The sequence below is a fragment of the Canis lupus genome, chromosome 17 (genome assembly GCF_011100685.1).
Source record: "Canis lupus familiaris isolate Mischka breed German Shepherd chromosome 17, alternate assembly UU_Cfam_GSD_1.0, whole genome shotgun sequence".
Lineage (NCBI taxonomy): Eukaryota > Metazoa > Chordata > Mammalia > Carnivora > Canidae > Canis > Canis lupus.
The window spans coordinates 52,168,935-52,184,169 of record NC_049238.1 but is presented as its reverse complement, the minus strand read 5'-3'; the positions used below and the strand labels follow the sequence as shown (position 1 = coordinate 52,184,169).

Here is a 15,235-nt window from a genome sequence, read left to right as displayed (position 1 = left end):
ATAGTTTTCCCAGAAATTGTTACTTATATCCTATCTATGTATGCTTCATTGGCTAGTATTCCCAGACCAAGGTTAAATGATAGAGATGATTATGGACAACCAAATTTTAATGGGAAAGATTCTCATGTTTCATTATCAAGTGTGATACTTACTTTATTGGAGATATTTGTTTGTTTATATCTCTTAATCCCCATCACCTACTTCACCTCTTCCCCTACCCACTTCCCCTCTAGTGACCACCAGTTTGTTCTCTATAGTTAAGAGTCTGTTTATTGGGGGCATCTGGGTGGTTCCATCAGTTTAGTGTCTAACTCCTTATTTTAGTTCAGGTCTTGATCTCAGGGTCGTGAGTTCATGTGTCTGGCTCCATGCTAGGCCTGGAGCCTACTTAAAAAAAAAAAAAAAAAAAAGAGTCTTTTGTTTGTTAATTTTGCTTTTTAGATTCCCCGTGTGAGTGAAAGTGAAATGTCTTCCTCTGTCTAACCTATTTCACTTAGTATAATACCCGTGTTGTCACAAATGGCAAGATTTCATTCTTTTTTATGACTGAGTAATATTCCATTATGTATATACCACTTCTTCTTTATCCATTCATCTATGGATGGACACGTGAGCTGCTTCCTTAGTTTGGCTATGGTAAATAATGGTGCAATAAACATAAGGTTGCATATATTCCTTGAAATTAGTGTTTTTGTATTCTTTGGGTAAATACCCAGTAGTGTGATTACTGGATCAAATGGCAGTCTTATTTTTAATTTTTTAAGGAAATTCCATACTGTCTTACATAGTGGCTGTACCAATTTACATTTCTGCCAATAATGCATGAGGGTTCCCTTTTCTCTACATCCCAACACTTGTTGTTTCTTGTGCTTTTTATTTTAGCCATTCTGACAGGTGTGAGGTGATATCTCATCATGATTTTGATTTGCATTCTCCTGATGATTAGTGATGTTGAGCATTTATCATGTGCCTGTAGGCCATCTACATGTCTTCTTTAGAAAAATTTCTATTTGCATTATCTGCCCATTTTTTAATCAGATATTTTTTTTTGGTGTTGAGTTGTATAAGTTCTTTATATATTTTGGATATTAACTCCTATGGATATATCTTTTACAAATATCTTCTTCCCTTCAATAGGTTGCCTTTTTGTATTATTGATGGTTCTCTTTGCTGTGCAGAAGCTTATTTTGCTATAGTTCCCATAGTTTATTTTTGCTTTGTTTCCCTTGCCTGAGGAGACATATCCATAAGTATGTTGCCAAGGCTGATGTCCAAGAGATTACTGTAAGAAATTACCTGTGTTTTCTTTTAGAAGTTTGATGGTTTCAGGTCTCACATTTAGGTCTTTAATCCATTTTGAGTTTATTTTTGTGCATGGTGTAAGAGAGTGGTCCAGTTTAATTCTTCTGCATGTAGCTATTCAGTTTTCCCAATACCATTTATTGAAAAGATGGTCATTTCCCCATTGTAAATTCATTTTTTAAAAGATTTTTATTTATTGGTGTGTGAGAAAGAGAGTGAGCCAAGCAGGGGGAAGGGCAAAGGGAGAACCAGATTCTATACTGAGCAGGGAACCAAACATGGGGCTCAATCCTAGGACCCCAAGATCATGATCTCAGCCAAAGGCAGATGCTCAACAACTAAGCCACCAGGTGCCCCACCCCATTGTTTATTCTTGCCACCTTTGTCATGGATTAATTGATCATGTGAACATGGGTCTGTTTCTGGGCTATCTGTTCCATTGATTTATGTGTCTATTTTTGTGTCAGTATCATACTATTTTGATGACTATAGCTTTGTAATACATCTTGAAATCTGGGATTGCAATACCTCTAGCTTTGAGCTTCTTTCTCAAGATTGGGCTTTGACTCTTTGAGGTATTTTGCAGTTCCATACAAATTTTAGGATTATTTGTTCTAGTTCTGTGAAAAATGCTGTTGGTATTTCAATGGGGATTGCACTGAATCTGTAAATTGCTTTGGGTTGTATGAACACTTTAATAATATTAATTCTTCCAATTCATGAGCACAGTATATCTTTCCATTTGTTGTGTCATCTTCTATTTCTTTAATAAATATCTTTCACCTCCTTGGTTAAATTTATTTGTAGGTATTTTATTCATTTTGGTGCAATTATAAATTGAACTGTTGTTTTTCCATTGTTTAAAGAGAGTATTCATTGATCTCCATTTTATTAGGAAAATTTTAGAGAAAGAATGTTGAATTCCATCAACTGCATATTTTGTATTCATGGAATGATCATGTGGATTTCTCCTTTGACCTATTAATACAGTCATATCATTGGGTTTGTTAATATCAAGTCATCCCTGTACTCTTAGAATTAACCCTTCTTGAACAAAGAATATTCTTTTGATATGTTGCTAGAGTATGTGGGCTAATATTTTATTTAGGTACCAGGAAATGCCAATACTCAAATTTAGCTCAGTAGCAGTGCCATGGCTGCTTGTTTGGAGTGGGCCCTTAGTCGGTAAATGGGAATATAGGAACACAGTTCAAACTTCTACAGAGAGAATTGGTTACACTTAATTAAAGAGAATTCCTGTTTCTGGAAAGATCAAGTAGACATACTTTTTCCTATTCCTCCCACTAAGTGCAACCAGATATCATATATATAATTGATGTTATATATAGAACAACTATAAGAAGGCTCTGAGAGATAGAAAGAAGACAGACCAGCTAGGGACCTTGGGATCTGAGAAAAGACATGACAGTAAGTTCCTTGGGTTTCCTTTTGCCTCATATATCCCGAACGTGAAAATGAAGAAGTCAACAACCTGGAAATGCCAGTGATGCAGTCAAAAAAGCCTCAACAAAACCCTGCTCTGTCTAGCCAAAGGACCAGGAAAGAGACAGTCCAGGAAGACAGAAAACTTTTAGATAAACATCACTCTACTTTAGTCAACACTACAGAAAATAATACCCCCTTCCAAACCCAGCCATGTCAGCAAAGGCTGAGTGGGGTCCTAGACTCCCACCTTTCTAACACTGTAGTAGAATGCTGCAATGATGTCAGAGAAGGTCAGATAAAGAAAGAGGTAGGAGTTTCATCCCCAGTGGCCTGAAATGAGGGTTTCCTGTAGTGTCAGTGGGAACTGCATGGGGAGCCTGAGCTTCCCCTCAACAGTAATATGATACCGTAATGCCTTCCCCCTGAAGTAGTGTCAGAAGAAACCTAGTAGAGAGTTAGGACTTTCACCATTATCCAGTAGTGATAAGGCCTCCCCTGCCACAGTGTCAGTAGAGATCACATGGGGAGCCTTTCCCGTGATGTCTCCCCTTGGGTGTCAACAAAGACTCAGTGAGGAAACTGGTGGAGGTAGAAGCTACCTGACAGTAACAAGGCAGTGATGAGGCAGCATCTTCCACATCCCCTGTAGTATGGAGTGAAAAATAAAAGAACCTAACTAAAACAGAAGGTTTAACTAAGATTCAGAGTTGAAAATCACTCATCATACCAAGGACCAGGAAGATCTCAAACCAAATGAATAAAAGACAATCGATAGATGACAGTACTGAGATAATAAAGATGTTAGAATTATCTGACAACGTTTTAAAAGCAGCCACAATAGAAATGCTTCAGTGAGCAAATACAAACATGCTTAAATTTTTTTTGAAAAAATGGAAAGGCTCAGCAATAAATATAAAAAGATATAGTGAAAAACCCAGAAGATATAAAGAGGAACCAAATAACCATTTTAGAATTGAAAAAAGTAGTAACTGGAACAAAATAGCTTAGTAGGTGAGCTCAATAGCAGAATTCAGAGTACATACAGAAAAAAAGAACTGATGAACTAAGAGATAGAACAATAGGAATTACCCAATTTAAACATCAGAAATAAAATAGACTGGAAAAAAAGAACAAACAGGACCTTAAGGAACTAAAGGACTACAACAAAAAGCCTAGCATTTGTGCCAGCAAAGTCCAACAAGGAGAGGGGAAAAAAGGCAAATCTAAAAACGTACTTGAAGACTCATTATGAGGCCACCTGGGTGGCTCAGGGGTTGAACATCTGCCTTCAGCTCAGGTCATGATCCTGGGGTTCAGGGATCAAGTCTTGTATCAGGCCCCAGGCAGGGTGCCTACTTCTCCCTCTGCCTATGTCTCTGCCTCTCTCTGTCTCTCATGAATAAATAGTAAAATCTTTTTATTAAAAAAGGCTCATCATAATTAAACTTTTGAAAACTAAAGACAAAAGTTCTAGAAAACAGCCATAGAAAAAGATTTTAACCATAGGAAGAAAACAACTAGAATGATAACGGATTTGTTATCAGAAACCATGGAAGCCAGAAGAAAGTGATAGAGTATTTCTTCAGTGCTGAAAACAAAAAAAAAAACAACAAAAAAAACCAAACCAAAACAAAACAAAACAAACAAACAAAAAAACTGGCAATCCAGAATCCCACACCCAGTGAAAATATCCTTCAGGAATATAGAAGAAATCAAGACATTCTCAGATGAAAAACAAACAAAAAACTAAGAGAATTTGTTTGGTAGACCTATCCTTAAAAAAATGACAAAGGAAGTTTACTAAACAGAAAGGAAATGATGAAAGAAGGGAGAACATTATAAGCAAAACCATAGGTAAATGTAATAGATTTTCTTTATCTTCTGGAGTTTTCTAAATTGCTTGATGATTAAAGCAAAAATTATATGATCTGATGTAGTTCTAAATGTATTAGAGGAAATATTTTAGACAATTATATTATAAGCAGGGAAGCGTTAGGGATGTAAAGGGAAAGGTTTCTGTACTTGAACTAGTGAAATGTTAATATCTGTAGACTGTGATAGGTTATGTATATATAATGTAATACCTAGAGCCACTACTACAAAAGCTATACAAAGAATGTACCTTAAAAAACACTATAGGTAAATCAAAATGAAATTCTAAATATGCAGGAGAAAGAAAAGAGAAATGAAAAACACAACAAACAGAAAACAAAAACTAAAATAGCAGATGTAAGCCCTAACATATCAGCAATTACATTAAATGTAAATGGTAAAAAAAAAAATTAAAACGGTATAAATATATAAATTAAAAGACAGATTGGTAGAATGTATTGAAAACATAACCCAACTATATGCTGTCTATAAGAAACATACTTTAAATACATAGGTTAGTTTATTTTTTTTTAATTTTTATTTATTTGTGATAGTCACAGAGAGAGAGAGAGAGGCAGAGACACAGGCAGAGGGAGAAGCAGGCTCCATGCACCGGGAGCCCAACGTGGGATTTGATCCCAGGTCTCCAGGATCACGCCCTGGGCCAAAGGCAGGCGCCAAACCGCTGCGCCACCCAGGGATCCCCATAGGTTAGTTTAAAGTAAAGATTAAACAAAAGAAAATAAATAAAGATTAAAAAGAGGATGTATCATGTATTCATACAAACATGAATAAGGGAACAAAAATTCTGATTCAAAGGGGCACATGCACCTCAGTGTTTATAGTAGCATTATCAACAATAACCAAATTATGGAAAAAGCCTAAATGTCCATTGACTAATGAATGGATAAAGAGGATGTATACATACATACCACATACATATATATACTGAGTGTATATATATATACAGTGTATGTATATATATATATACACTCAGCTATAAGAAAGAATGAAATCTTGCAATTTCCAACAATGTAGAAGGAGCTAGAATGTACTATGCTAAGTGAAATAAGTCAATCAGGAAAGACAAATACCATATGATTTCACTCATATGTGGAATTTAAGAAACAAAACAGAATATACGAGAAGGTGGGGAAAAGAGAAATAAACCATAAAGGACTCTTAACTATACAGAACAAACTGAGGGTTGATGGAGGAGAGGTGGGTGGGGGGTGGGCTGAATGGATGATGGGTATTAAGGAGGGCACTGGTTGTGTTGAGCACTGGGTGTTATATGTAAGTGATGAATCACTAAATTCTACTCCCAAAACCAATATTCCACTATATGTTAACTAACTAGACTTTAAATAAAATTTTGAAGAAAAAAACCCAAGGATAATAGAAGGTCAGCAGGACTATTTGGTGTAATTGGATTAATATACTCTTTATGAAAAAAAATATATATACTCTTTATGGACAGTTCTCTTGTCTATAGATTGTTTGGAAAATTGTTAATCCATCTTTCAATGGATTTCAAAAACTGTGGCCTAAAGACTTGTGGTGATTTTGGGGGAGATTTTGAATCTAAACCCAGGGTACCTATACAATAGTCAGGTCCACTAAAGTTCCAAGTAAATAATCTGTAAGAAAGAAGAGTCCTTTATGCTAGAATAAAATGATGTTAAATGGCAGTAAATAAATAAAATAATAAAAATAAACATGAATAAAGGAAAGCAGGAATAGCTTCAGAGCAAAGAAAATTATCACAGGCAGGAAGGGACATTATATAATGATAAAAGGATCAATCCACCAACAAGACATAAATAACAGTCCTAATTGTGTATGAACCAAACAGAGCTAGAAAATATGTACAGCAAAAGCAGACAGAACAGAAAGGAGAAATAGACAAATCTGGTTATAGTTCAGTACGCCTCTTTTAGATTGATTTTCAATGGAAAACCAGTGAGAATATAGGATAACTCAACATCATCATCAACCAACAGGATCAAATTGATATTTATAGAATATTCCAATCAACAACACAAGAACACACATTTTTCTCAAGTGCTGATGGAACATATACTGAGATCAATCGTATTTGGGCCACAAAACAATCTCAAATATTTAAAATAATTGAAATCACACAGAATGTATTCTCTGACCACAGTGGAATCAAACTAGAAGTCAATAAGAGAAAGATAACAGGAAAAGATCCAAACACTTGGAAACTAAACTACATTCTTCTAAATAATCCATTGGGTGAAAGAGGAAGTTTCAAGGGAAATTTTTAAAAACTACACATTGAACTGAATAAAAATGAAAATACAACACATTAACATTTGTGGGACAGAGGTACAACAGCAGTCATGATTCCAGGGCTCCCTGCTCAGTGGGTAGCTTGCTTCTTCCTCTCCTGTTCCCCCTTCCCCCTGCTTGTGCTCGCTATCTCTATCAAAGGAATAAATAAAATCTTTTCTTTTTAAGATATTATTTATTCATAAGAGACACACAGAGAGAGGTAGAGACACTGCAGGAGGGAGAAGCAGGCTCCGGATGGGGAACCCGATGCTGGACTCAATCCCAGAACCCCAGGATCATGACCTGAGCCAAAGGCAGATGCTCAACCACTGAGCCACCCAGGTGTCCCAATAAATAAAATCTTAAAGAGAGAGAGAGAATATCTAAGGGGAGAAAGGAGCAAAATAAACCCAAAGAAAAGATAAGGAAAGAAATAATGAGCAGAAATCAATGAAATTGGAAACAGGAAAACCGTGAAAAAAAGAGCCAAAATGATCAATAAAATTGACAAACCTCTATGAAAACTTATGAGGAAAAAAAGAAGATAAAAATGACCAATATCAAAAAAAAAAAAAAAAATGACCAATATCTGGGCAGCCCGGGTGGCTCAGCGGTTTAGCGCCGCCTTCAGCCCAGGGCCTGATCCAGGAGACCTGGGATCGAGTCCCACGTCAGGCTCCCTGCATGGAGCCTGCTTCTCCCTCTGCCTGTGTCTCTGCCTCTCTCTCATGAATAAAAAAATAAAATCTTTTTTAAAAATGACCAATATCAGGAGTAAAATGGGAGAGTCCTATAGTCTCTGCAGATATGAAAGGGATAATAAAGAAATATAGTATAAACTGGATGCATCTAAACTTGGCAACTTAGACAAAATGGATTACTTCCTCAAAAAACACAAACTACCATAGCTTACTCAACATGAAATAGATCATTTGAGTAGCCCCATAACAATCAAGAAAACGGAATTTATAATTTAAAAACCCAAAAATGAAATCTCCAGGCCCATATAATTTCATTTTAGTAATCTAACCAAATGTTTAGGGAAGAATTAACATGAACTTTACACAATCTGTACCAGAAAATGGGAAGAGGAAACACTTCCCCCATATTTTCTATTGTGATAAAATAGATCACTGTATTACAGTGGAAAAAATTACCATTTTAACCATTTTTAAGTGTACAATACAGTGGCATTAGGTACCTTCACTATGTGTATGACCATCACTACTATTTATCTCTAGAAATTTTTCATCATCCTAAACAGAAACTCTCCATGCCTCCTACCCCAACCCCTAGCAACTCTATTCTACTTTTTGTCTTTATAAAATTGCTTATTCTAGGTGCATGATGTAAGTGGAACCATTGTATTTAGTCTTTTGCATCTGGCTTTTTCGTGTGGCATGTTTTTAAGGTTCGTCTATTTTTTTTTTATTTCACTCCCTTTTATGGCTGTATAATATACAATTACAATTACAGGGGCAGCCCGGGTGGTTCAGTGGTTTAGCACCTGCCTTCGGCCCAGGACCTGATCCTGGAGACCCGGGATGGAGTCCCATGTCGAGGTCCCTGCATGGAGCCTGCTTCTCCCTCTGCCTGTGTCTCTGCCCCTCTCTCTCTCTCTCTCTCTCTTTCTCTCTCTCTGTCTCTCATGAATAAATAAATAAAATCTTAAAAAAATAATAATAAAAACAATTACAATATACAATTTCACTCCCTTTTATGGCTGTATAATATACAATTGTGTGTCTATCCCACATTTTGCTTATTCATTCATCCACCAGTTGACATTTGAATCGTTTCCACCTTTTGGTTACTGTGATAATGTGGTAATGCTGCTATAAAAAATCAGTGTACCAATATTTGCTGAAGTCCCCACTTTAAATTCTTTGGGTTATATACCCAGAAGAATCCAGGAATTGTTGGGTCATGCAGTAATTCTAGGTTTAGTTTTTAAAGGTACTACCCTACAGTTTTTTTACAGTGGCTGCAAAATTTTACATCCCTGCTAGCAATGCACATGAGTTTCAATTTCTCTACATCTTTGCCACCACTTGGTATTTTCTGGGTTTTGGATTTTGTTTTGTTTTGTTAGAAAATAGCCATTCTAATGGGTGTGAAGTGATATCTCATGGTTTTGATTTGCATTTCCCTAATGATTAGAGATGTTGAGCATCATTTTTGTATGCTTATTGGCCATTTGTATAGCTTCTCTGGACAAATGTAGAACAAAGGTCCTTTGCCTACTTTTATTTCAAATTTTTAAAATTGTGGTAAAATAGGGGCACCTGCATGGCTCAGTCAGTTGAGGATCGACTCTTAATTTCAGCTCAGATCATGATCTTGGGATTGTGGGTTGGAGCCCTGGGTCAGCCTTGTGCTTAGTACAGAGTTGGCTTGGGATTTTTTCCCTCTTCCTCTCCCTCTGCCCTTCCCTCTGCTAGCATGTATGCATGTGTGCCCACAGGCTCTCTCTCTTTAAAATAAAATCTTTTTAAAAAATTGTGGCAAAATATACATAAATTTACCACTTTAAATCTATGTGTATAGTTCAATGATACTATGAATATTCATATTGTGCAATTACCACCACCATCCATTTCCAGAACTCTTTTTTTGAAAAACTGAAACTTTATACCTATTAAACAATACCTCCCTATTTCTTCCTCCCCTTCTCCCACCCTTGGCAATCACTAATCTACCATTTGTATCTATGAATTTGACAACTCTAGGTGCCCCATATCAGTGGGATCATATGTTTGTCCTTTTGTGTCTGGCTTATTTCACTTAACATAATGTCCTCAAAGTTTATCAATGTGTCAGAATTCCCTTCATTTTTAAGGCTGAATAATGTTCCATTGTATGCCACATTTTGTTTCTCCATTCATCCATTGGTGAATAGGTGGTTTACTTCTACTTTTTGACTATTGTGAGTAATACTGCTAAGAACATGAATGTGCAAATATCTTTTTGTATCCTTGTTTTCAGTTATTTGGGGGTATATATGCAGAAGTGGAAATGCTAGATCATATAATTCTTTTTTTTAGTATTTATTTATTTAAGTAATTTCTACACTCAACATGGGGCTCAAACTCATGACCCTGAGATCAAGAGTTACATGCTTTTCTGACCAAGACAGCCAAGTACCCCTCACATGATAATTCTGTGTTTAATTTTTTGAGATACTGCCATACTGTTTTTTACAGCACTCGCACCATTTTACATTCCCACCAGCAATGTACAAGGGTTCCAATTTCTCCAGATCCTTAGCAATACTTGTTATTTTCTATTTTTGTTTGCTTTTGCATGGTAACCATCCTAATGATATAAAGTGGTGTCCCATTGCGGTTCTGGTTTGAATTTTCCTGTTTAGTGATGTTAAGAAATTTTCCTGTGCTCATTGGCCATTTATATATCATTGTCTGTATAAGTCCTTTGCCCATTTTGAATTGTTTTTTTTTCTTATTGTTAAATCTTAGGAGTCCTCTGTATATTCTGGATATTAATCCCTTATCAGATATGTGACTTGCAAATATTGTCTTCCATCCTGTGGGTTGCCCTTTCACACTGTTGATTATGTACTTGATGCACAAAAATTTTAATTTTCATAAAGTTCAATTTGTTTATTTTGTTGTTGCTAGTGATTTTGTGTCATATCCAAGAAATCATTACCAAATCCAATGTCATGAAGCTTTCTGTGTTTTCTTCTAAGAGTTTTTATAGCTTTAGTTCTTATGTTCAAGTATTTGATCCATTCTAAGTTAATTTTTATATATATTGTAAGGTACAGGTCAAAATTCATTCTTTTGCATGTGGATGTCCAGATTTTCCAGAACTATTTGTTGAAAAGAATCTTTTCTCCATTGAATGATCTTGGTACCTTCACCAAAACTCCATTTCCCACTTATGTGAGTTTATTACCATGGTCTCTATTTTATTCCATTGGTCTTTATGGCTGTCCCAAGCCAGTTCAGCTGTTTTATTACTGTATCTTTGTAGAATATATTTTAAAAGTAAGCTCTATGCTCAACATGGGGCTTGAACTCATGACCTCAAGATCAAGAATCACATACTCTACCTGCTGAGCCAGCCAGGCACTCCTGTATAACAGGAGTGGAAGTATGAGTCCTCCAGGTTTGTTCTTCCTTTTCAAGATTGTTTTGGCTATTTGGAGTCTCTTGAGATTCCATATAGATTTTAGGATGAATATTTCTATTTCTACAAAAACATCATTGGGATTTTGGTAGGGATTGAACTGAATCTGTAGACCACTTTGGGTAACATTGTTATTGTATCAATATTTTGTCATCCACTCCATGAACGGAGGATGTCTTTCCATTTATTTGTCTTATTTAATTTCTGTTAGCAATGTTTTGTAGTTTTCAGTATATGAGTCTTTCATTTTACTGTTTGAATTTATTCCTAAGTATTTTGTGATGCTAATAAAATTGAGTTGTTTTCTTAATTTTCCTTTCAGGTTGTGTATTGCTAGTATATAGAAATGCAACTGGTTCTTGTGTGATGATTTTGTATTTTGCATTCTCACTGAATTCGTTTCTTAGTTGTGGCTTTTGTGTGTGCATATGTAGAATCTCTCAGCCTATGAGATCACGTCATCTGCAAATGAAAATAACATTACTTCCTCTTTTCCAATTTTGATGCCTTTTGTTTTTTCTTGCCAAATTTCTCTGGCAATAAATTTTAAGTACTAAGTTGAATAGAAGTGGTAAAAATTGGCATCCTTGTTCTATTCCTCATCTTCGGGGAAAAGCTTTCAGACTTTCACCATTGAATATAATGTTGGCTGTGGGTTTTGCATATGTGGTTTTTATTACATTAAGGAAATTATATTCCCAGATTTTTGAGTGTTTTTATCATAAATTTTGTCAAATGCTTTTTCTTCTGCATGAGCTGACATGATCATGTAGGGGTTTTCTCCTTTATTTTATTAATGGGGGTATATTATATTGATTGATTTTTGTATGTTGAACAATCTTTGCATTCTGGGAATAAATCCCACTTGGTCATGGTTCGTAATCCTTTTAATATGATGCTGGATTCAGTTTGCTAGTATTTAGTTGAGGACTTTGCATCAATAATCATAAATTATATTGATCTATATTTTTCTTTTTCTTATAGTATCTTTGTCTGGTCTTACTATCAGGGAAATGCTGGCGTCATAGTATGACTTCTCAAGTATTCTCTCCTATTCAGTTTTTTGGAAGAGTCTGTGAAAGATTGGCATTAAATGTTTGGTGGAGTTCACTAATGAAGCCATCTGGTACTGAGCTTTTCTTTGTTGGAAGGTCTTTTGATTACTGATTCAGTCTACTTACTAGTTGTACATTTATTCAGTTTTTCTATTTCTTCCTGAGTCAGGTTTGGTTGGTCATGGGTTTCTAGGAATTTGTCCATTTTATCTAGGTTATACAATTCGTTGGTGTACAATTGTTCACATAATTGTTTTGTAATACTTTTTATTTCTGTAAAACTGGTGATAATATACCCATTTTTATTTCTGTAATTTGAGATTTTGGTAATTTGAGTCTTCTCTCTTTTTTCCTTAGTCAATCTAACTAAGGTTTGTTTTGTTGATCTCTACAAAGGTTTAACTTTTGGTTTTGTAGATTTTCTCCACTATTTTCTTAATATCTATTTATCTTTGCTCTAATAGTTAATATTTCCTTTCTTCTGCTAGCTTTAGGTTTAGTTTGATTTTTTCCAGTTACTTAGGTATAAAGCTAAGTCATTGATTTGAGTTCTTCTTTTCTTTTTCTTTTTATATATTATTTACTTATTCATGAGAGACACAGAGAGAAAGAGAGAGGCAGAGACACAGGCAGAGAAGCAAGTTCCATGTAGGAAACCTGACGTGGGACTCGATCCTGGGTCTCCAGGATCACACCCTGGGCTGAAGTCCGCCCTCAACCGCTGAGCCACCCGGGCTGCCCCCCCCCCCTTTTTTTTTTCTTTTTATTTATTTATGATGGGGGAGGGGGCAGAGACACAGGCAGAGGGAGAAGCAGGCTCCATGCACCGGGAGCCCGACGTGGGATTCGGTCCCGGGTCTCCAGGATCGCGCCCTGGGCCAAAGGCAGGCGCCAAACCGCTGCGCCACCCAGGGATCCCCCCTTTTTTTTTCTTTTTAAGAGTAGGTGTCTAGCGACGCCTGGGTGGCTCAGTGGTTGAGCATGCCTTCAGCTCAGGTCATGATCCTGGAGTCCCCGGATCAAGTCTCACGGAGGGCTCCCTGCATGGAGCCTGCTTCTCCCTCTGCCTGTGTCTCTGCCTCTCTCTTTCTGTGTGTCTCTCATGAATAAAATCTTTAACAACAACAAAAAAGAGTAGGTGTCTATAGCTATAGATTCCCTCTGAATATCACTTTCATTGTATCTCATTTTTGTATACTATGTTTTCATTCATTTTTGAATATTTCTAATTTCTGTTGTGATTTCTTCTTTGACCCATGAATTTTCTAGTTTTATTAATTTTTAGCCTCAATCCATTGGAAAAAATACTCGTATCACTTTGATCTTTTAAAATGTATTAAGACTTGTTTTGTGGCCTATTATATGGTCTATCCTGGATAATAGTCTATGTAAGTTTGAGAAGAATGTATACATTATAACATGGAGTGTTATGCATTGTTAGGTTAAATCGATTCATGGTGTTATTCATGTCTGGTTCTCTGTTTCCTTATTGATCTACTATCTGACCTATCCATTATTGAAAATGGGGTACTAATGTATCTTATCAGTTTACCAGACCCACTGTAACAAATATCACAAACTAAGGAGGGTTTAAAACAAATTTTCTTTTCTCATAGTTTTAGAGGTAGGAGAAAGTCCAAACTCAAGGTGTCACCAAGGCCATGCTTTTTCTCACAGTTCTAGAGACAGAGTCTTCCTTGTTTCTTCTTAGTTTCTGGTATTTGTCAACAATCTTTGGCATTCATTGACTTACAGATGCATTGTTCCAGTCTCTGTCTCCATCATCACAAGGCATTCCCCTTGAATGTCTCTGAGTCCCTGCTTATATTTTTATAAGAACACAAGTCATTGTGATAGGTCCACCCGGATCCAGCATAACCTTATCTGGACTAATAACATCTGCAAAGACTCTATTTCCATATAAGGTCATATTCATAGATATCAGGGGTTAGAGTTCAACAAATCTTTTTGAGAGTCTTCATTAAATCCACAACAGGTGGAATCTTACAATTGCTGATGACATTTATAAAATATATTTAAACATTTCTAAAATCAGGATGCATTTTACAAATTGGAGGTATCAAAAAAAAAACAAATTGGAGGTATCTAAGATTCTGTGTAGCATATTTCATAATGTGAGCATTGCTCTGAAGAAAAAAAGAGTGGCTGACAAGTGTGTGGGAGTATAATGTTTAGGTTGAGTGGTCAGAGAAGGTTTTTTTTTTTTTTTCTAATGCAGGTGACATTTAAGTAAAGAATAATTACTTAGAAAGAGCCAGTTATGCAAAATCTGGAGCAAGAGTATTTCATTTTTTAAAAAGATTTTATTTATTCATGAGAGACATACAGAGAGAGAGGCAGAGACACAGGCAGAGAGAGAAGCAGGCTCCATGCAGGGAGCCCGATGTGGGACTGGATCCTAGGTCTCCAGGATCATGCCGTGGGCTGAAGGCAGCGCTAAACCGCTGGGCCGCCTGGGCTGCCCGCAAGAGTATTTCAATCAGAGGGAGTAGTAAGTGTAAAAGCCTAGAATTGGAAATAAATTTGGTATGCTTAAGGAATGGGAAGAAAACTAGTCTAGCTAGAGCATGTTAAGGAAAGAAGAGGTAGAACAAGAAAAGTATGAGGAACTTACTAACATTAATAACATAATAAGAACTTACTAACATTGAGAGTTTAGACTATGTCATTTCTGAAGGTAGATTGTGCATGAGAGTAAAGTTACCCCCAAAGACATTTGATACTATAAGCAAATACTTTCTAGTTTCTATACCACTACTAATCCTTTATTTGGATCTCTTTGATCTGGATATGGAAACAGATTCTTGTTGGACTCAATATTTTGGAAACTCACCTCTTTTGTGAATTATCTAGAATCTTTATGTTTTTTGAAAAATAACTTCTCAACTTTGTGAGTGTTAAAATACTCATTGCCATTTCTTCACTAAAAACTAAAGTCTTCTTTATTTCTCTTGAAGATGCAAGCAAAGTATTCAGTTCTTGAGCAAAATCCCACTGTAGAAACAGAGTCTTATTCTCCTAATTTACCGGAAAGGTGAGTACAATTTTACACACCTCAATGTTGTCTAATTGTGTCGGGGTGGAGGGCA

The 15,235-nt window shown here is 36.0% G+C and overlaps 1 protein-coding gene across 3 annotated transcripts in view; it reads left to right on the top strand.

The window, feature by feature from the left end:
- The window catches only part of PTPN22 (protein tyrosine phosphatase non-receptor type 22), a 60,334-nt gene that overhangs the window by 25,148 nt on the left and 19,951 nt on the right, over nucleotides 1-15,235 (top strand). For all 3 annotated transcript variants that reach the window (XM_038561807.1, XM_038561806.1, XM_038561808.1), the window contains exon 12: nucleotides 15,104-15,180. In XM_038561807.1, the coding sequence (XP_038417735.1) occupies nucleotides 15,104-15,180 (77 nt within the window). The remainder of the gene's footprint in view (nucleotides 1-15,103; nucleotides 15,181-15,235) is intronic.